Consider the following 23,199-nt stretch of genomic DNA (forward strand, 5'->3'; position numbering starts at 1 on the left):
TCAGTGAAAAAGCAGCGCAATGAGGGCAATGAGGCAAAAATCTAACTTCAAAGCTGTTTTGTCTGCATAGACTGGGGTGTCTGTAAAAATCCAGATGGATTCTATTACATGGTATGTCGGTTTTCGCATGTTCGCGAACAAAAAACTGTGGTCTGCCAAACTTCAGCAGCTTCACCAGGCTAAAGTGGTCGGTTATCGTAGTTGGGATAGGGCCTTGTACAATTGCATTAAGAATCAGCTATTTAAATAAATTAACATTGCAAAGAGGAAAACTTTGGTGCTCATGACTCCAAATCAGTCTGAAATGCATTAAAATCAATTGCAAGCGACGTTATTTCGAAATGAAGAACAGTAATAGGCCAGCTGATGACCTGAACAGCTTGTACTTCAGATTTGGAAAAAATCACACCCTACACCCACCATGCCACACCACCAACCACTTCACACCTCTGACTTCTACATTGACCATCCATGAACAAGGACGTGAGAGGCATCAACAGACAACAGAAGATTTACAAAGCAGCAGGCCAAGAGCGTCTGCCCCCATCTTCCCTCAAAGTTTGCATGGACCAACTTGCCCCAGTCTTCACAAAGATGTTCAGCAGATCCCAGGAACTGTGAGAAGGTACCATCATGCTTCAAACATTCCATCATCATCCTGGCCCCCGAGAAACCTGCATTCAGGAGGCATCCTTCACCACAGCTGCCCCCATGCTGTCCAACTGGACTCTGGCTACCGTTGAGACTTTTATGTTTTTCGAAATTACAGTCTCACAGAACCTGAAGTTAGAAATTGACATCAATTCCATCCTCAAAAAGGCTCACCAGACAATGTACTTTCTGCGGCTCCTGCTGAGACAGTTATACCCAGCAGTATTTGAATAAGTACTGTGTACCTCCATCACTGGTTTGGTGCTGTCACAAAAAGGACTGCAACAGACAAAACTGTTGAAAGGATTGCCTCCTGGCCTGGAGGTGGTGGTCTGGCCTGCACCCATGGGGCTCGGCCAGCCACACCCTGAAAGCGTAACATGGGTCCCCCTTTCCCATCGGCTCACCACCTGTGAGAGTGGCCATAGGGGTCTGATTCAATGTGAGATGGGCGGTAGCCGAAGGCAGGGACCTTGGCGATCCGATCCCCAGCTACAGAAACGAATGTTAGGGACATGGAATCTCATATCTCTGGCAGGGAAGGAGACCTAGCTGGTGCGTGAGGTCGAGAGGTTCGACTGGATATAGTCGGACTCATCGCTACGCACTGCTTGGGCTCTGGTACCAGTCCTCTTTAGAGGGGTTGGACTCCGTTCCACTCTGGAGTTGCCCTCAGTGAGAGGCGCCGAGCAGGTGTGGGTATACTTATTTCTCCCTGGCTCGGCTTGTGCGTTGGGGTCCACCCCGGTGGACGAAGGGTAGCCTCCCTCTGCCTTCGTGTGGGGGTATGGGTCCTGACTGTTGTGTCAATGCACCAAAAAACAGTCCAAAGTACCCACCCTTTTTGTGGTCCTTAGAGGGAGTGCTGGAGAACTCCATCATTCCATCCTAACCACATGGGTAATGACAGTGACACCTTGAAGGGCGTGATTTGGAAGAACGACCACCCCCCGCCATTGTTAAGGCATAAGGGTGTCCACGTGTGCACTTGGCACCAGGACATCCTAGGTCGCAATTCGATGATCGACTTTGGTTGTGTCATCAGACTTGCGGCCGCATGTCTAGGACACTCAGGTGAAGAGAGCGGAAGAGCTGTCAACTAATTACCACCTGGTGGTGAGTTGACTCCGATGGTGGGGGAAGATGCTGGTCCAATGTGGCAGGGCCCCACGTATATGAGGGTCTGCTGGGAGCGGCTCGCTGCGTCCCTTGTCAGAAGCAATTCCACAATCAAAAGAACTTTTCTCATGTTCGGGACATGCAGGGGACATTGAGTCAGAGTGGACGATGTTCCGCGCCTGCATTGCTGAGGCGGCCGTGAAGTAGGTTGGTACCTGTCGCGGCGGAAATCCTCGAACATGTGGTGGAAACCAAAAGTGAGGGGCAGTCAAACTGAAGAAGAAGTCCTATCAGGCATTTCTAGCGTGTGGGACTGACAGGTACCCGCTGGCCAGGCGGAAGGCAGCTTTGGTGGTTGCTGAGCCAAAAACCTGAGCGTTGGAGGAGTTGGGTGAGGGTTTGGAGAACAATTTCAAAACAGCTTTGAGGAAATTCTTGTCTCCCATCCGGCATCTCCAAAGGGGAAAGCAGTGCACCGTGAACAGTGTGTTTTGTGAGGATGGGGCACTGCTGACCTCAACTTGTGGGTTGGTGGGGAGAATATTTCAAAGACCTCCTCAATTCCACCAACACGCCTTCCCATGAGGAAGCCTAGTCTGGATTCTCTGAGGCAGTCTCTTCAGTCTCTGGGGTTGAAGTCACCAAGGTGGATAAAAAGCTCCTCGGTGTCAAGGCTCCAGGGGTGGATGAGATTCACCCGGCTTTCCTAAAGGCTTTGGATGTTGTGGGGCTGTCCTAGTTGACATGCCTCCGCAACATCACGTGGCTATTAAGGACAGGATTGGCTCTGGATTGGTGGTGGTCCCCCTTTTTAACAAGGGGGTCCAGTGGGTGTGTTCCAACTTCAGGGGTATCACACTCCTCAATCTTACTGGAGCGGTTTTCAGCGGAGTGTAGAGTGGCTGGGATCGGCACCTCCAAAATCTGAGACCATGGTCCTCAGTCAGAAAAGGGTTACATGCCCTCTCCGGGTCATGGATGAGATCCTCCCCCAAGTGGAGCACTTCAAGTATGTTGGGGTTTTGTTCACGAGTGAGGGAAGAATGGAGCGGGAGATCGACAGGCGGATTGATGCAGACATTTTTATTGGTCCATTGCGATAAATGAGAAGTCGAAAGGCATTTTTTCCTGAATATAACCTTACTCACTGGAACAAAAGCTCTTCATTTTGTTTAAAAAATTGACTATCTTTGTGGTTGTACTTCCTCAGCTCAATCCTATGATGATGCCAAGATCTTCTTCTACTTGTATGTCACATGTTTGGTGATCAGCTCATGTTATACACTTATTTGGGATCTAAAGATGGACTGGGGCCTTTTTGACCACAATGCTGGAGAAAACGTCTTTTTGAGGGAAGAGATTGTCTACCCACATAAGGTTTATTTTTCAACTATTTGTTTTTTTATCTTTAGACATTGAGGACCTGACTGCCCTTTGTAGATGCGCCAACTTCTACTGTGCTCATCTTTTCTTGAACTGTGTTTCATTCTGTAGGCCTATTACTATGGTGCCATTGTGGAGGATGTGCTGTTAAGATTTTCATGGATTCTATCTATCTCCCTCAGCACAATTACCAGTGTTTGTGGCATCTCTGACATACTGGCAACTGCACTGGCCCCAATGGAGGTATTCAGGTATGCAGCTAACCATCCATCTTGTGGTATTTTGATGAACTACTATTAGTGTGCTTTCACTCTTGTACCTTGCTCTCTCTCCACCATATCAGTTGATGGCTTTATCACAATGTCAAGCAATATGGTGATCTGGTTCACCTTGTGTTAATACAGCAGAAATGAAAGTAACAAAATGTGTCACAGCTAACTACGTGATGTGCTTTGTTGTCGTATGGTCACAAAAATATTACACGTAGTTGGTTTTCTTATGGACTAGCCAGTAATACAGTGAAGAAAATAAGTATTTGAACACCCTCCTATATTGCAAGTTCTCCCACTTGGAGCGATGTGAAATTTTCATCGTAGGTGGATGTCTGGAGACAGATAATCTAAAAAGAAAAATCCAGAAATCACAATGTATGATTTTTTTTTTTTTTTTTAAATGACTTATTTGTGTGATACAGCTGCAAATAAGTATTTGAACACCTATCAGTTACAATTCTAACCCTCAAAGACATGTTAGTCCGCCTTTAAAAGTCCTCCTCCGCTCCATGTATTATCCTGAATCAGATGCACCTGTGTGAGATCATGAGCTGCATAAAGACACCTGTCCACCCCATACAATCAGTAAGACTCAAACTTGTAACACGGCCAAGACCAAAGAGCTGTCCAAAGACACAAGAGACAAAGTTGTACAACTCCACACGGCTGGAAGGGGCTACGGAGAAATTGTCAAGCAGCTTGGTGAAAAAAGGTCCACTGTTTGAGCAATCATTAGAAAATGGAAGAAGCTAAACATGACTCAATCTCAATTGGAGTGGAGCCCCATGCAAGATACTGTATCACCTCATGGGGTCTCAATTTTCCTTAGAAAAGTGAGGAATCAACCCAGGATTTGGTCAATGACCTGAAAAGAGCTGGGACCACCGTTTCCAAGGTGACTGTTGGTAATACAACCTCATGGATTGAAATCATGCATATGGCACAGAAGGTTCCCCAGCTTAAACCAGCACATGTCAAGGCCTGTCTTAAGTTTGCCAATGAGCATTTGGATGATACAGAGGAGTCGTGGGAGAAAGGTTTGATCAGATGAGACCAAAATGGAACACTTGGGTCACAATTCCACTATCCGTGTTCGGGAGGAAGACGAATGATTAGTTCCATCCCAAAAACACCATCCCTATTGTGAAGCATGGGGGTGTTGGCATCATGTTTTGGGGTGTTTTTTCTGCACATGGAACAGGACGACTGCACTGTATTAAGGAGAGAATGACCGCAGACATATATTGAGATTTTGGGGAACAACCTCTTTCTCTCAGTTTCTTAGTGACAGTCCAGAAACCAGTCTGTTCTAGAGAAGATCTGTGTGGAGGAGTGGGCCAAAATCCCTCCTGCAGTGTGTGAAAACCTGGTGAACAACTACAGGAAATGTTTGACCTCTGTAATTGCAAACAAAGGCTACTCAACCAAATAACATTGGTTTTCTCAGGTTTTCAAATACTTATTTGCAGCTGTATCACACAAATAAATCGTTAAAAAATCAAACATTGTGGTTTCTAGTTTTTTCTTTTTAGATTATCTCTCACACAGTGGAGATGCACCTACGAGGAAAATTTCAGATCACTCCATGATTTCTAAGTGGGAGAACTTGGAATATAGCAGGGTATTCAAATACTGATTTTCTTCACTGCATGTGCGTAAAACAGCACAAATCATCACATGGCCACAGGTCCCCCAATGTGATGCCAGTAGAGAATGGTACAGACCTAATTCTAATTAACAGTAGATAAAGATGTAACCAGACTTCTCATGGGCTCACCACCTGTGGTAGGGACCATAGGACTCGTCATGTACAGTACAAGCTGGGCAGTGGCTGAAGGCAGGGACTTTGTCGATACGAACCCCAGCTACAGAAGCATGCTCAAGACATGTGCAATGTCATCCCTCTGGCAGGGAAGGAGCCAGAGCTGGTGTGTGAGTTCAAGACGTTCCGACTAAATATAGACAGACTCTTCACACACTGCTTGGGTTCTGGTACCAGTCCTCTTGAGCGGGGTTGGACTCTCTTCCAATATAGAGTCGTTCAAAGTGATAGACATCGAGCAGTACATTGAGGTTCACCTCAGTTGAAGAGACATTAGCCTCCCTCCGCCTTCGGTTGGAGGGACAGGTACTGACTGTTGTTTGTTTCTTTGCACCAAACAGCAGTTGTGGAGAGTACCCACCCTTTTTTGAGTCCTTAGAGGGAGTGCTGGAGAGCATTCCCTCCGGGGACTACATCATTCTGCTGGGGTCTTCATTCCCCACGTGGGCAATGACAGTGAGACTTGGAAGGGCGTGATTGGGAAGAAGCCCCCCCCCCATCCCTCCAATCAGAAACCGAGTGGTGTTCTGTTACTAGACCTCTCCTCATCACGGATTGTCGATAATGAACACCATGTTTTAGGCGTAAGGGTGTCCACATGTGCACTTCGCACCAGGACACCGTAGGCCGCAGTCCGATGATCATCTTTGTGGTGATGTCATCGGACTTGTGGCCAGATGTCTTGGACACTCTGATGAATAGAGGGGCGGAGCTGTAAATTGATCACCACCTGGTGGTGAGTTGGCCACGGTAGTAGAGGAGGATGCTGGTCGAACATGACGGGCCCAAATGCATTGAGGGGGCGGCTGCTGGTAACGGCTGGCAGAATCTTATCAAAAAGAGTTTGTGGCAACACATTGGTGGACACCAACATTGAGGGATGCCATCAAGCTGAAGAAGAATTCTTATTGGCCCTCTTTGGCCTGTGGCACTCCTGGCTAGCCAAACAATATGCAACTCTGGTGAAGCAAAGACGTGAGCATGGGAGGAGTTTGGTGAGACCATGGAGAAAGGCTTTGAATTGCTTTGAGGAAATTCTGGTCCATGAGGGGGGAGCAGTACACCAGCAACACTGTGTATAGTGAGGATAGGGCGCTGCTGACCCCGACTCTGGTTGTTCTGACTCAGTTGGCAGAACACTTCGAAGACCACCTCAATTCCACTCACAAGTCATTCCATGAGGAAGCACACACTGTGTTCTCTGAGGCGGGCTCTCATATTTCTGGGGTTGTGGTCACCGAGGTGGTTGAAAAGGTTCTCTTCAAGGCACTGAGACTGGATGAGATTCGCTTGGAGTTCCTAAAGGCTCTGGATGTTGTGGGGCTGTCCGGGTTGATAAGCTTCTGCAACATCGCATGGATATTGGGGATAGTACCTCTTGATTGGCAGACTGGGGTGGTGGTCCCCCTTTTGAAGAAGGGGGACCTGAGGGTGTGTTCCAACTGCAGAGGGATCACACTCCTCTACCTCCCTGGTAAGGTTTATTCAGGGGTGCCGGAGATGATGGAACTTTGGGAAGTCAAATCTGTGATTCGGGAGGAACAATGTTGTTTTTGTCCTGGCCATGGAACAGTAAGCCAGCTCTACACCATCGGCAAGGTCCTCGAGAGAGCATGGGAGTTCACCCAACCAGTCTACATGTGGTTTGTGGACTTAGAGAAGGCGTTTGACCATGTCCCTTGGGGAGTCCTGTGGGAAGGTGCTTTGGGAGTATGGGTTACCGACCCCCCTGATATGAACAGTCAGTCGGACTCGTTTCCAGTGAAGTTTCTGTTCATAACTTATGAACAGAAATTCTGTGTTGTCGAGGTGTAGAGGGAGTCCAGTTTAGTGCCTCAGCATTGCATCTCTGCTTCTTGGATGAGATTCAGCATCTCCATGTCAGAGGCCATGGGGTCAGTCAGAAAAGGGTAGCGTGTTGGGAATGAGCTCCTGCCCCAAGTGGAGAAGTTCAGGTATTTTGGAGTCTTGTTCACAAGTGAGGGAAAATGAAACATGAAATTGACAGACGGATCAATGCAATATCTTTCATGATGCAGACTTTGTATCGATCCATTGTGGTCAGAAGGATCTAAGTCGAAAGGTGAAGTTCTCTATTTACCAGTGATCTATGTTCCTACCTTCACCTATGGTCACGAGCTGTGGGTCATGACCAAAAGAATAAGATCCCGGATGCAAGTGGCCAAAATGATTTTCCTCCACATGGTGTCCGGGCTCTCCCTTAGAGATGGGATGAAAAGCTTGGCCTCAGAGTAGAGCCGCTCCTCCTCCGCATTGAGAGGAGCGCGATGAGGTGGCTGGAGCATCTGATTCGGATGCCTCCCGGACACCTCTCACTGGAAGGAGAACTAGAGGACGACCCAGGATATGCTGGACAGAATACATCTCTCAGATGGCCTGGGAACGCCTCAGGATCTCTCTGGAAGAGCTGGATGAAGTAGCTGGGGAAAGGGAAGTCTGGACATCCATGCTAAAGTCACTGCTTGTGTGACCCAACATTGGATAAGCTTTCAAAGATGAATGGATGTAAGCAGAGTTCATTAGATTGTTGAATCAATATCAACATGCATTAAAGTCCCTGAAAAGTAAAAAAAAAAAACAAAAAAAACCTCATAAATTTTACAAACCACAGATATAGTGGTTTGGAACCCTGCCATGTTGACATCGAACCTGCAGATGCTGTATCTCTGGTCAATTTCAAAAGTTGCCATGCTGATGAAGTGCCTATTCATGAGAAAGGAACACATATCTTTCCGACAGCAGAGAGAATACTGCAACTTGTTTTTCAACCTCAGGTGTTCTCAAAGTACTCTTATTGAAAGACCAAATAGTAATTCTGTACAAATCTCATGTAACATATTGATACAAAATATAAGCAGACAGTTCATAAAAAATGCTATGAATCTATTTGTGTGGTGTATGTTTACTTCATATACAAACACGTACATCAACATTTGCACAAAGAACAAAAATCAGGATATAAACTCCTGTGTACTCTTGCCCCTCTGGATTAGGAATGGTATCACGAATCTTTGACAAAGAGCAGGATAGAAGTGGCACGCGGTTATTTCTTCCAAGAATTCACCAACACCATCTCACAAGATGTCTATAAGCAGTATGTCAAATCATTGTTTTGAAAAATTTTAATGTAAATGGGGCAGCACGGAGGTTCAGCTGTAACGCGTTGGCCTCACAATTATGATTATTACAATCCCAGCCCCACCTGTGTCGAGTTTGCATGTTCTCCCCGTGCCTGCGGGATCTCCAGTTCCTTCTGCTTGATGACAGCTGTTATAGGCTCCAGGACTACCAGGACCCTTGTGAGGAAAAGCGATGAAGAAAATGGATGCATGGATTGGTGGGTTGATTTGGATTGGGTGGATGTGTTGGATGCTCCATCATTCACTGCAGCAGATGATGTGGATAATCTACCATTTTCTGGTGAATATTTTGACTCTCAAGGCAGCAAAAACTCTCCTGTTTTTTTGCATAGGTTTGCACCATTTATATGCACACCTGTGGATATAATAAAAAAATTATAAATAATCTGTCCACATTCACAAACTTTTACAGCTCAAAGACCCATATCCGTCCAGTAAACAGAACCATCCACCCCATTTATTTTCAGCATTTAGTGGCCAAACAAAACCACAAGATACTGGTTTACATCTTTCAGTATAAAGTTTTGCGGCTTTGCTTATGACATCTTGGGAAAATTGTGATTAAAATAGGGTTTGGACAGCGCTGGGTACTGTCTGGTTATGGCATCAGTTTACCACGTGTAATTATATTTGTGGTGAACTAAGATATTACCAGCTATTGCTCTCAAATTAACGTGACAACATTTTAACCCTCTCTGGACCAAATAAAATTTTGCAGAGAAAAATCCGATACTTTACTTCATTCATACATTACTTCATTCATTCATACTTCACTGATACTTCAAAATGATACTCTGGACTTGAAATTTTCAATGATATTAAACTTATTCCAAATTTGCAACCCCTGCCCGGAAAGGGTTAAATTGATTTTGTTAATTAAAATCCTTATTTGTGAAAATATATCAATTTAGACTGTGGATGACATTACCAGCTTCTGTATTTTGGTGCAAGAATGTAAAAGCCTTGTAACGCTAAATAGTTGTCATGGTGGTCGGGTTGTCACCTACCTATTTACTAAATATATTCCGTTTGCATAATTTTAAAACAAGACCAAAAACGTTTTATATATATTCAGGACATCGAAGCCAATACTATTTATCAGTTTTTAGCTAAATAAAAACGACAACTTCACAAAATGCTGACCAGTCCTGTGTTAACAAAAGCATGTCCTCCAAGCTGGGTCTGACTGCTGGGTTGGCAACTTCATCGCCAGCTATTTCGAATGTGTGTGCTGTCTAACTGGCTCAAATTGATAACCTTTAACACGTTTATAAAGCTTGTGTTCTTCACCATCTTTGAGGGACCCTTCAGAATCATGTTTATCGCTCGAATTACCGGGAAATCCATAGTCGTTCTCACATTGGACTCGAAGGGCACCATGATGTGGACTGCTACATGTGATGTCACGCCCTTACTTGGGTCTTTCCGCTTTGTTTCCGACTTTTTCCGGCGAATACAGCAATGTGCGATCAATTTTTTCCCAATATTCAAAAAATAAAAATGTTTCCTCCATAATTGATTTCAGATTTGAATTCAGCATAAAAAACTCGAAAATATTAGCAAAAAGGTGCATTGAGGACCTTCCATACACTTTAACATGACCGTTGCTCCTCTGCATTGAGAGGAGCCAAATGCCGCTGCCAATGTGACGTGCCTTTGGATAATCCAAAGAAAATTGATGTATTTCTATCCTTTCCATGTTTGCGCGATGTGTGGACCCACATGACCGACAACAATGTACTGCACTGTACAACGTCCAAACAAGCCTGAAGGCCCAGTCCACATCCTAAGGCTGTCAAGTTACGTTTTTTCATTCTAGTTTACAAAAATGTAAATAATTTATATTATACATTATTTTAAACATTTCATTTATGTAAGCAAGTCAAATTCCAAATTTAAAGCAGAAGCAATAATAATTTGTGACCTGTGCTACTTTTATTTTTAACATGCCTCACAGGTGCCTTAAGTGGTCTTCGCGGTTAACCATGCGCCCGCGGTGACCCCTGGGTTTGAGTTTCTGCTTCACAGTTCTGAGGGACCGGACCTCAAATCCTGGCCCCACCTGTGTGGAGTTTGCATACTGCCACATGGTTTGGTGGGATTTCTCCGAGTGCTCCGATTTCCTCCCACATTCCAAAATATCCATGTTAGGTTAATTGAAGACTAAATTACCTGTAGGTGTGAATGTGAGTGTGTATGGTTGTTTTGGATATTCCCTGAGATTGGCTGGCAACCAATTCAAGGTGTTTCCCGCCTCCGGCACTCATATAACTGGTATAGGTTCCAGCACTCCAACCCTTGTGAGAATAAGCAGCTAAGACGGAGAATGGATGGATGTTTAGAATCATATCAACTAACCATAATCAAACAGAGATGTGACTTGATGTGAAATACATTTTCAGTAATGCTTTAAATCATTACCACTGTTTTGCAAGTTTGATATATTTGTTGTTTTCTTGAATATGTCCCAGCTGTTCATCAGAACTGAAAGGCAGATGTTCCAAATTAACCAAATTAATTTCTGGCATTGCTTTTTATGAAGATTAATCAATGAAGCAGTAAATCTGTTCAGGTTTGCACACACTGCAGGGGGAATTTTGGCACACTACTCCACACAGATCAGACAGGTTTCTGGGCTGTCGCTGAGAAACACGGATTTTCGGCTCCCTCCAAAGATTTTTTTATTGGGTTTAGGTCTGGAGACTGGCTAGGCCACGCCAGAAACTTGATAAGATTCTTATGGAGCCACTCCTTGGTTTTCCTGGCTGTGTGTTTTGGGTCATTGTCATGTTGACAGACCCAGCTACAACCCATTTTCAATGCTCTGATTGAGGGGAAAGAGGTTGTTCCCCAAAATCTGACAATACATGGCCACGGTCATCCTCTCCTTAATACAGTCCAGTTGTCCTGTCCCACGTGCAGAAAAACACCCCCAAAGCGTGATGCTACTTGCCTTCTCGGATTCACGGAGGAATATGAAGCTGTCAGCTTGTTCCCACCATTGTTAAAGAAGCTATGTGGGTCCCGCTCCTGTGTGAATGCTGGAACAAGAGGTGGGTGACACCTGAAGGCCCAATCGACTCTGGTCTTCTTACTTCCACACCCACTGACATGGAAACCACATTATGTCCATAGATGAATAAAGAACCACTTCTGATCCTAATCAAAGCCTTCATTTGCAAGCACGGAAGAGACGGTGAAGGGATGCAGGTAACATTCTCCTCCAAGCTCTCTACAAGGCACATGAATACATGGTGGCATCATCTACTGTTTTATAGACATCATTTGAATTTTTTTCTTATCCGTTGTGATGTGCTTAATGCAGCCGTATTGGGAAGAGGGGACACACGCAATCCATTGCAAACTGTAGGACGGTACCAAGCCCTGATAAATGCAGAGGGTTGTGTAAGGAAAGGCATCCGGTTTAAAACTTTGCCCAACAAATATAACCTTTCATCTCAAAAAAAAATCCCACACTAGTTTGGTGTAGCGATTACCAGATTAAATAAAATCTAATTAATTTGGAATGGGTAAAGTCACCAGGAGGGACACCTGCGTCTCTTCCACTTTGACATCTTTTTTAAATTTTGTTGTAAATCTACTTTTTGACTGATGGGCCATATCACTTTTTTTTCTGTGCATAAAAGCAAAAATGATGAGAAACTCCTTGATACAGGCGGTTCGGTCCTTGTACGATTGGCGTCAGAGTTTGGTCCCCATTGCCGGCAATAAGTTGGACTCGTTTCCGGTTAGAGTTGGATTCCCAAAGCTGCCCATTGTCACCGACTTTGTCCATAACTTTTATGGACAGAATCTCTAGGCGCAGCCGAGGCGTAGTGTGTGTCCGGTTTGGTGGCCTCAGAATCATCTCTGCTCTTTGCAGATGATGTGGTTCTGTTGGCTTCATCAAGCCGTGATTGCCAACTCTTACTGGAGCAGTTCGCAGCCAAGTGTGAAGCACCTCTAAATCTGAGACCATGGTCCTCAGTCGGAAAAAGGTGGCTTGCCCTCTTCGGGTCCGGGATGAGGTCCTCCTCCAAGTGGAGGAGTTCAAGTATCTTGGGGTCTTGTTCACGAGTGAGGGAAGAATGGAGCAGGAGATTGACAGACAGATCAGCGCAGCGTCGACAGTGATGCAGAAATTGGATCGGTTCGTTGTGGTAAAGAGGAAGCTAAGCTGAAAGGCGAAGCTCTATTTACCAGTCGATCTATGTTCCTACCCTCACTTATGGGCACGAGCTGTGGATGAGTTTCCTTCGCAGGGTGTCCGGGCTGTCCCTTAGAGATGGGGTGAGAAGCATCCGGGAGAGGCTCAGTGTCTAGCCGCTGCTCCTCTGCATTGAGGGGAGCCAGATGAGGTGGCTGGAGTATCTGATATATCAAATATCTTGACCCAGAGAAGCGGTGTAAAATGGATGGATGGATGGATATTTTACATTGAAATCTGCAATGGTGAAAGAGTTGCTTTTCATCTCATGGTACTACTGTATTTGTGTATTGTGACAATTAAAGGCATTCTCTTCTTTAAGGCTACTAGAACAACTCTGCACCTCACATCCTCTGTCCCTCCATTCTCTCAAAAAGGGGCCTCACCAGAAAAAAAAATTCAAAGGGGTAGCAGAAATCAATCATTAACCTTATCCTTCTAGAAAAACACTTATATGGAAGTAACGGGGGGTTCGCCGCGGCCACCGGTGTTTAGGCTGACCTTCAATTTTGGGTGACCAGACACCCCTTGCCACCAAGTAGCTCTGCCTCAGCTCCCATAGAGTGTGACCTTTTGTGTTTGCTGTTGTCTTCAGACAAGAAGAAGTTGTCTTCAGACATGTTTGATGACTGGTTGGCTACTTGAAAGCGCTGAGAGGCTGGAAGCAGTCAAATTCATCAATGTTGAAAGTTGCTGTTCTGCTTCTCTCCTCTATCTTCAACTTGAAATGTGTTTAGGAAAAGGCCATAATCAGCAACTCTTGCAATCTCTCCTTTCCAGACGTTTTGTGTGGAACTTCTTCAGATTGGAGAATGAACATCTGAATAACTGTGGTGAGTTCAGAGCTGTCAGAGACATTAGTGTGGCTCCCCTAAATGCTGATGACCAGACCCTGCTGGAGCAAATGATGGATCAAGAGGATGGAGTCAGGAACAGACAGGGCAAAAAGAGTTGGAAACGGAGCTACAGCATGAGTCTACGGAGGCCGAGACTTCCCTCACAGTAAGTCACACCCACAGTACATTTGCCAGAATCTAGACCCGCTGTCCTCATGTCCTCCCTCACAACATCCATCAACCATTTCTTTGGTGTTCCTCTCGCTGTTTTGCCTGGCAGCTCCATCTTCAGCACTCTTCTACCAATATACTCACTCTCTCGTCTCTGAACATGTCCAAACCATCCAAGTCTGCTCCCTTTATCCTTGTATTCAAAACATCCAACTTTGACTGGCCCTCTAATTACAGTGCCCTCCATGATTATTGGCACCTCTGGTTAAGATGTGTTTTTTAGCTTCTAATAATTTTTTTTCTAAATAATTTGGGACCTGAATGGAAAAAAAGAGAAAATCCAACATTCAATACAATTGCATTTATTAAGTGGGGAAAAAATCCCACATAAAGAAATAATTACGAATAATTATTTCAAATAATGTGTGTCACAATTATTAGCACCCCAGGTCTTAATACTTTGTACAACCCCCTTTTGCCAACAAAACAGCACCAAATCTTCTCCTATAATGTTTCACAAGATGGGAAAAGACAGAAAGAGGGATCTTCAGTCATTCCTCTTTGCAGAATCTCTCTAAATCATCCAGAGACCTGGGTCCTCTCCTCTGTACTCTCCTCTTCAGCTCACCCCACAGGTTTTCAATGGGGTTGAGGTCTGGGGACTGAGATGGCCATTGGAGGAGCTTGATTTTGTGTCTGGTGAACCATTTCTTTGTAGATTTGGCCATATGTTTAGGGTCATTGTCTTGCTGAAAAACCCAGTGACGACCCATCTTCCCCTTTCGTGCAGAGGGCAACAGATTTTGATTTAAAATGTCCTGGTATTTCAAAGCATTCATGATGCCATGCACCCTAACAAGCTTCCCAGGGCCTTTGGAAGCAAAATAGCCCCACAGCATCACTAACCCACCCCCATACTTCACGGTGGGTATGAGGTGGTTTTCAACATGAGCATCTTTCGTGGCACGCCAGACCCACTTAGAATGTTTGTTGTCAAAAAGCTCAATCTTGGTCTCATCTGACCAAAGCACATGGTCCCAGTTGAAGCCCCAATACCGCTTGGCGAACTCCAGACGTTTGCGTTTCTGATTGTGAGTGAGGAAAGGTTTTCTCCGTGCATGCCTCCCAAACAGCTTGTTGGCGTGTAGACAGCGCCTGATGGTTGATTTGGAGTCTTTGTGACCCCGGGATGCTACCATTTTTTGTATTTCTGTAACAGTGAGGTTTGGAGATCTTTTGATTTCTCCTACCATCCTCCTCACTGTGAGTGGTGGCAAAATAAACTTTGGTCCTCGTCCAGGCTTGTTTACCACTGTTCCAGTTGTTTTGAACTTCTTAATTATTCCTCTCACAGTGGATATGGGCAGGTGCAGTTGAGTGACAATCTTCTTGTAGCCTCTGCCTGACCTATGAAAGTCGACCCACATCTCCCTCACTTGTATGCTTTGTGACCTCTACTAAAATATTTCTGAGGAACATTTCTAAATAATTTCTATAGAAACAAACACAGAAAATCTATAGAACTTTATGACCCAAGCTCTATAGAACTGTTCTCCCCTCGTAGTTTCTCAAGACACATTTTGAGTTCAAAATTGAGACTTGATTATGATTACATCTGGCAAACACTATAACTATCAATTAGTAATCTATCAAACACAAGAATCCATATTTTGTTTATAGAAAGACCATTTGAAGGACCTCATTGTTCAGAAGTCTGCAAACAGCACAAAAAATGGTTTCAATTGTATTCATAAATGCAGTATCATTTGAAAGTTAAAAGAAGTACAAAATCTTCACCTTATTCTCAACTGTATATTACTGGTTTAAAAAAATACATTCTGTACAATATTCAATTACCTTTTCCGGATCCGTTTCATATTTTCCTGAAAGGTTACCAATCCAACTTTCAACATTTGGAATTTCTGCAAATCAAAAAGAGGATGGCAAAATTAGGAATTAGTTTGTTGTTAAAATTGAACTCAACTTTTTCTGTACTTAATCATACCAGTTCTGCAGAAACAAAGGGTTTTCTGTCACCTTCTGTTCAAGGACAATGAAGTCGACCAGATATTTTATCTGTACAATGTCGATGTCCTCTTCTTGTGCTGCCCTATGGTCTTGATGCCTGCCCATGTCCCTTATCTCAGTAAGCAGCATGAGCCCTTTTTTTGGAACCCTGAACAACAACACATGCAAAATGCAAAAGCACAAATATGACAAAGAGGTCTGAAGACGAGTTATTTGTAGAAATTTGGCTTACTTGCTTCTTACATGGGCCAACTCTCTTTGTGGGAATGGGAAAAGCTCATGTTTTGTGGTGGATGGCTCGAGGTTGATGGTCGATGTCTTTATTTTGAATGTCTTAGGGTTCTTCATGGTGATAGTGAACCACCTGTTCCACTGCTTAATACAGTATGAATAAAACAGAATATCACAGTAATCAAGTTTTTTATTGTGCTCTTTGGGCCAGACTTGTTCTTATAAAGTGCTTGAAACAGAACATGCATTTACTTTGATGGTCTTGCAGGGGAATTACAGGACTGACATCGCACTTTAGGAGGTTTTTAGAGCTGTAAAGAAAATAAAGTTATTATTATTAGTTGTTTAAGTTGATAGAGATACTGTAGTCATGACATCAATTCATTGAATTCCTGGACTCTTTGGGACATTTATATAAAAAATACTACATCAATGAATGACATATGCATGCGGTGAAAGAATAAAATGTCATGCCAATTATGATTTCACCATGCACTATGGGGAAAAATAACTTACTGGTCACTTTTACGATATCCGTCTTATTCTGCCCCAAGGAAGTTGGGTGGGTACCATAACCACTTCTGTAAGCTGAAAAAAAGAACATATTTTGGATTAATAATAAATGTAATGTGTAATGTGTGCGCAGCCGGCACCCTTAATTGATGGAATATATATCCTCAATGGTGGAGGCCAGTGTTTCAGGATATCTAACATATATTTGGTTGAGTAGCAAGATTCCATCTACTAAAATTGCGGACCACACTCAAAATGAACATATCTTTTCTTTGGAGGATTTGCCAAGGTAACTTTGCCTGTAAAATAGGTCAATATATTAATGTAAATAACAAATTTGTCATTATACCTGTTCTAGTTCAGGGTGTACCCTGCCTCCAGCTCGTTGACAGCTGGGATAGGCTCCAGCACTCCTGTGACCCTTGTGAGGATAAGTGGTTAAGAAAAAGAATGGATGGAATTAAAAAAAACTATCATTGGGAAGAGCTTTAAAAACTCCTTAAAAACGTACTTAAATGATCTCAATAACTCAAACAACCAACGTTATGACCATTTAAAGATTCAGAATATGGGCTAATTATGGTATTGGTAAAACAATAGCAAAGAACAATAAGTTCTGACCTTCCCAGGATCTTCAAAATGTCATGACTTTTTTGTTTCTCAACGAATCTTTATAAAATTTATGTTATCGCCACGAGGCCACGGTAGCGAGCTGGCTACCTAGCTGCACATTCAAGGTTCATGGCAATCAACTAGAAAGCCACCCAAAGGCGAACACATGGTTTCTGGCGCGTTCCCTACACCACTCATGACGGACGCCTCAGGTGGTGTGTGGAAAACGTTAATTTATTGCCTTCACAGCAAAAAAACTGGAGGCTTCTCAACAAGTGAACAGCTGCCATTTTTTGGAATTAGCAGATAGGCTGCATTTTCTTCTTCCCCTTCAGTCAACTGCATCAGCACACAACTCACCGCCACCTGCTGGCAGGCGAATCATGCAAACCAATCCCCATTTCCCACACCCAGAGAACAGTTGGAAATGTTATTGTGGGTACCTCTGCAAACTTTATTACTCCAACTTGAAAAAAAACACGCCAGCTGCTTATTTTTGTTGATCATGGTGGTGCTCTAGATGGAATGGATGAAAGCCAGTTGATTGAGTGGCTTTCACAACCCGCATCTTGAAAACTGTGGAATAATGGTTCAAATCCGGATTTGGTCAGATGACCTCTCCTTGGTCTGTTTGGCCATTTGGTTGATATTGATTGGTTTGTGAACGTAGTGCCCTCTTCAACACACTGACAGCTGGTTTCCGATTTTTCAAGATGTAGGCTTTATAATAGTAGCTTGTCTTACATGATGGACTTGCCTTATTTTGAAATTTCAATTGTCATGACTGTATTTATATGTGGTAACAAATATTTGATGCATTTTATTATGCAACTAAAACTCTCAATTTCAAATTTCACCCATATTACGCGATCTGATACTCCTTTCACCTCCAAGACATTCTGAGCCAGCTCTTCTTTTAAAACAACACCTACTCCATTTCTCTTCCCATCTACTCCATGGTAAAATAATGTAAACCCTGCTCCTAAACTTTCTAGCCTTGCTACCTTTCCACCTGCTCTCATGGATGCACAATACATCAACCTTTCTTCGAATCATGTCAACCAACTCCTGAGCTTTTCCCAAAATAGTCAAAGTCCAAACACTCAGTTCCTGGATGCCATTTACATTAAAAAAAACAAAAAAACGCTTCTATTTACAAAATCATGTTACAAAACAAATTCCGGAACGAATTAATTTCGTAGGTAGAGGTACAATTGTATTAGATTTTTTTTTTCCTCATTTTGCCGCTCATAGGTGAGCTCTACCTCAGACATCTTTTTAAGTGGGAGAACCTGGACAATTGGTGGTTGACTAAATACTTTTTACCTCGACTGTATTGGCAATGCAAATATATTCACTCAAGAGACGGTGACTTGTCAATTAGGATAGAAAAGAATATCTTTGTCATTCATTGACCACGTACAACAAATGAAATACTTACATATAGAGACACACACTTATAGATAGGAACATCACACAGTTAAAATGTAAAAACAATGTAAAAATATTTAAAAATAATTTAAAAAATTCTAATAAGTTACAAGAAATAAAATAACTACAGATACTGCAGATGATTATTGCACAGAGCAGTTATTGGACTAAAGCCACAGGACACATACGCGCGCAGTATTATGTGCCATTTGGCATTTGGCATGATTTGGCATTTGGATGAAAAATGTTCCTGAGTCTGTTAGTGTTTGTTTTTAATGGCCTGAAGCTTCTGCCAAAAGGTAGTGGCTCAAAAAGTGCTTGTGGAGTGTCAGTTGGATGTTTCAGTATCCGTTTGGCCCATCTAAGGCAGTGCTGGTTGAAAAGGTCCACAGGGAAGGATGGGAGCAGCAGGTGAGCTTCTGTGCTGATTTTGAGTAATTGCACTAATTTCTCCTTTATTCCTCCAGTTCCAAGACACGTGACACCAAAATTTTGATGGATGATACAGACGATGACTCCTGACATCAGGCCACGCCCCTTGCTTGGGTCCAGAATTTATTCAAAGGGGGTAATGCTTCCTCCTAATCAGGAAATTACCCAGCAAGTTGGGCTCTGACCTCACCTGAGTTTCAGACTTACATGCCTATGGAAACGTCTCCATGGGTGAGTCTCTGCACAGATTCAGCGCTATTTCGAAAGAAGAACAAGCAGGACTGAGAGTGCAATCAAAACTGTCACAGAATACTTTTACCTGTAATTTAGCTTCACTTGTACCTTCGAGAATCTGACCTCACCCTCCCAGTGAGTGGAACACTAATATCTCTGTCATCTACTCACCCCAGATGTCTTGAATTAAACCCACTCCTTAACATTCATCTCCTACAATCCTCCACTGAGGATGAACAATCCAGGTTTTTGAAACCCAACCAGACATCAGACAAGCGCTTTCTGTACTCAACTTGGATGCACTTTCATCATTTAAGCAGACTTGAAACCACTCCTGCTAAGGTCTCGAAAAAGCACCTCAGTTGACGTGTTTCAGGTTCATACTTTCATTAGACATACACTCCATAGAAGAAGTAAGATTTTACTGACTGTGTTCACCATTATATTTCATAGTGTGGTCATAAATGGAATATGATGCACACATGCTACAAATAGCACTTATTTGTAACTGTGGTTATGGGTAGTAAATGGACAAGTCGACTGGGGTATAGAAAATGGGTTTTGAAATGTTAATTATAGTTCCAATGAATGTCATCTTCCTAGCTTTCCAAACACCCTATCGTGTGTGAAACTATATCCATAAGCCTATGTATAAGTTAGTATTAGTAGAATGTATGTTACGTACAGATTCTGTAACTCGAGGCAAATAAATTTGAAAATGCTTGCTATGAAGTCAGTTTTTTTTTTTAACAATAGTTGTACGATTGAACAAGAAATGTTACTTTTAAGAGAAATTTATGACTTATTGAGACTGGATTATAGGACCCAACCAGCGACCGCCCCAAGACACCCATTATTATTATTAGTAGTAGTAGTAGTAGTAGTAGTAGTAGTAGTAAAACTACTACTTAATTTATAGCACTTTTCAAGGGACCCAAGAACACTCAATATATGTCAATCTGTTCAATGTTACTTATTCACCTACAGCATGGAAACAATGAAAGGTTAGATGTGTGCACGGTGTCTTGATTCATAAAGGGGAAATGCCAACACAAATTCTCAGCTCATGTTTGTGTTTTCCTGTTCTTAACTTTGTGAGAAGTCATCTGAGTGACCAGTTACATTTTTATTGTCATTGTATAAAAATAAGTGATGTTCATCGATTGAAGTCATGTCTTGGTTGCTGGCAACTTATTGAGTGCCATTTGCCATGGACGTAGAGATGTAGACAGACTCTTGCCCGTCTCCTTTTTTGAACAGCCATGTAAATAAGGGGTGTTTTGAAACTAAATAAATAGAGGTGATGAGAAGAGGATAATCGGAGAGTGCAGTGGTGAATTGTATGAGACAGGTCCTCTCCTCTCTCCTCACGAGCTGTCAAACTTGAACTGGCATCTTTGCTTCCTTTTTTGTCCTGTTTAATGAATGTCTAATTGGTAAATCTAACATTTACTTGGTCCTTTGAGCCGGATCTCAAGATACCTGAGTTTTCAAGAGGCTGAGTCGACGTCCAGGCAAAGACTGTGGCCATGGCACTTGAGACACTTTCCAGGACTGGCTTTGCGTCTGGAGGCTGAGGAAGTAAAGACATCTCTGGTGAGTAGGAACTCACACACCCATGAGAAATGAGTGAATTTGCGCATCTAGGCGACTGCGACAGAAACAAACCTCGAGAATACTAGTCCCTATCGAGTAGACAAACTAGTCTATAAAACAGAAAAAAGGGCAACATGTGTCCTGTATGTACTTGAGCTCCATGAAACGTGTGCATGTGTAAGTGTGAGTGGAGGCTCGCTACCTCATTTGAACAGGAAATTGAGTGACAACTGTTTGGGGATGCACGGGTAAGAATTCTCTGCCACTTGTGGTAGAAGCTTGAGAATTACGTCAAAGAAAGTAATTCTCACCTTGTTCAGGGAGAAGTCAGAAGAGTTACCTTAGGTGAACCAGTGACACCAACAAGGGAAAATTAAGAGCAAAATAGTTGGTACAGAACATCTGAAACAGAAATTGTGTAAGGACTGGAATTTTGTAGAAAGCCAATGTCCTAAAATAAAAAAATCTAAATTTTTCGATAACACTATGACTTTGCGGGCTAGCTCAGCACACAAAAATGTATATCGTTAACCTGCAGGATAAAATAAGAAACACTCAAATATGGTTAAACAAAAAAAAATGGTCTCAAGATGATGTGAAAAAGGCCATAAAAGGTATCACATCTCATAAAGTTGATGTACCAGAATTCGTCTAGGGAATGGAAGACTTGAAAAAGCCTTACCACTTAAATGGTGTGAAAGTGCAACAAGTTTGGATGATTCATGTATATATCAGTCACTCACATTTGAAATGTATGGGTATGTAAGGGTGTGGTCACTCATGCCTGCAGATATAAAGTTACAGGTGTGGTCCACCAGTCATGCCCGCGGATATAAAGTTGCGGGTGTGCGTTTGTAACTTTGAGTGTACCCCTTTGAGAGCGGAGGGAGGTGGTGTCAGGTAAACTAGGAAGTAGAAGTAGGCTGAGCATCAGCTAAAAAAAAAAAAAAAAAAAAAAGACGTCAGGCTGTGGTTAACTGCGCTGGATCAGTGGCGCAGCTTAGAGGGAACATTGGTCAAGACTACACAAAATAAGCGACTTTTTCAATATCTATGTATTTCTACTTGTAACAAATTTTATGTGCGTGATTTTTCGTGCTCGACTGTGCAGATTTGCAAGTGCGATGTCGGCCGGGCGCATACGCACTCGTCAAATCACAGTAACTGATATATGAAGAACGTTGGTTTGGTAAACTATCTATTTGGTATCCCACTGGGGCCTCCACTCCCTGAGGAGGGTTGCGTCAGGAAGGGCATCCGGCGTAAAAATTGTGCCAAACAAATATGTGCGTTCATCTGAGATGACACGCTGTGGCAACCCCTAACGGGACAAGCCGAAAGAAACTTCTTCATAAGATATGTACTTTATTGTTGCATTATGTAAGACAAAACCTGAGAGGAGAATTAAGGTCTGAGATGAGAAAGTAAGTTGGAGAAACTTCCTCAGTCCATTTCAAAGGAATTATATGGCTTTTGGTATTTTCACAGTTAGCCACCTCATAACCACCTGGGGTTATCAACGGCGACCGGGAACTGTTGTGTGCTAAGACCCAATAAAGCAATAAAAGCAAGTCGATGCTCCATGTTATTACTACTCCCGCCATTGAGCAAACAAAACAAAAATAACAATGTACAATGTTCAAGCATTGACGTGTTGGAGAGGGGGCGTGACGCTGACGGAGCAGCACAACAGTCACAAAATATGGATGTTCCAGACAGGCTCATTTCGAAAGACTGGTGTTCATGTTCTCTTTGTGACCTAATGCCATTGTTATTGTGAGTTAGAAAAGGTCGAACAAAAAATGGAGCGTATTTGACTGAACTTGGATCACGAGCAACATTTCTGCATAGCATAGATACTAGATAATAGATACAAAGTTTGTTTGGACGAAGACATGTTACATATCAATTTACTTATGATCCATGACAGTTTGATACAAGGGCCACTTGTACATCCAGTGAAAAATCGGTGCGTACACATTTTTAACAGTCTTGGAATTCTATGTAAATGCTTTGCGAATGCTATGTGAGCTATATGAATGCTATGGGTTATGTCCAAAGTTTATCAAAAATGCGAGCTTGTTTTCTGAGTAGGCGTAGGACTATCTAATGGTTTATTTATATGTGGACTATAAAATGCAAAAAAAAAAAAATTGACTTACCTAAAGTGATTACACGTGTATATATATCTATTTTCTTAGCCGCCTAGCCAGACGAGGGTCGCGGGAGTGCTGGAGCCTATCCCAGCTGTCAAGGGAGGAGGCAGGTTACACACACGCAGACACGGGGAGAACATGCAAACTCCACACATGGAGGTCCGGGATTGAACCCGGGTCCTCATAACTATGAGGCCAATGCGTTACAGCTGGGCCACCGTGGCCCCTCATAAAGTATGTTGTTGCTTGTACAGTACCGGCACAAGAGGCTATAGCTAAGCGGCTAATAACCAGTAATTGTTAGATGCGTGCAAATTTCCTGTGACAGCCACAGCTTTAACTTG

General features: G+C 43.1%; 1 protein-coding gene and 1 long non-coding RNA gene across 11 annotated transcripts in view; one reads left to right on the forward strand and one right to left on the reverse strand.

The window, feature by feature from the left end:
• Positions 1-19,828, forward strand: part of LOC133510963 (xenotropic and polytropic retrovirus receptor 1 homolog) — a 127,843-nt gene extending 108,015 nt beyond the window's left edge. For 6 of the 7 annotated variants that reach the window (XM_061839503.1, XM_061839498.1, XM_061839499.1 and 3 more), the window contains 4 exons: positions 2,981-3,147; positions 3,265-3,404; positions 13,396-13,617; positions 18,905-19,828. In XM_061839503.1, coding sequence (XP_061695487.1) covers positions 2,981-3,147; positions 3,265-3,404; positions 13,396-13,617; positions 18,905-18,959 — 584 coding nt within the window. In that variant the 3' untranslated portion in view covers positions 18,960-19,828. Of the gene's footprint in view, positions 1-2,980; positions 3,148-3,264; positions 3,405-11,330; positions 11,462-11,543; positions 11,619-13,395; positions 13,618-18,904 lie in introns of those variants that run through there. The other variant, XR_009797746.1, reaches the window with a different exon arrangement.
• LOC133510970 (uncharacterized) lies at positions 13,640-18,898 on the reverse strand. 4 transcript variants are annotated; one of them, XR_009797750.1, is made up of 4 exons: positions 16,744-18,898; positions 16,398-16,469; positions 16,134-16,192; positions 13,640-16,025 (listed from the first exon to the last, which is right to left on the reverse strand). It is a non-coding gene; the product is annotated as an uncharacterized LOC133510970 (long non-coding RNA). The 4 variants fall into 4 exon arrangements; XR_009797749.1 differs by having other exon boundaries at positions 13,640-16,192; XR_009797748.1 differs by having other exon boundaries at positions 13,640-15,798; positions 15,883-16,469.
• Positions 19,829-23,199: the final 3,371 nt, after the last annotated feature.

This window comes from Syngnathoides biaculeatus, chromosome 13 (assembly GCF_019802595.1).
Source record: "Syngnathoides biaculeatus isolate LvHL_M chromosome 13, ASM1980259v1, whole genome shotgun sequence".
Lineage (NCBI taxonomy): Eukaryota > Metazoa > Chordata > Actinopteri > Syngnathiformes > Syngnathidae > Syngnathoides > Syngnathoides biaculeatus.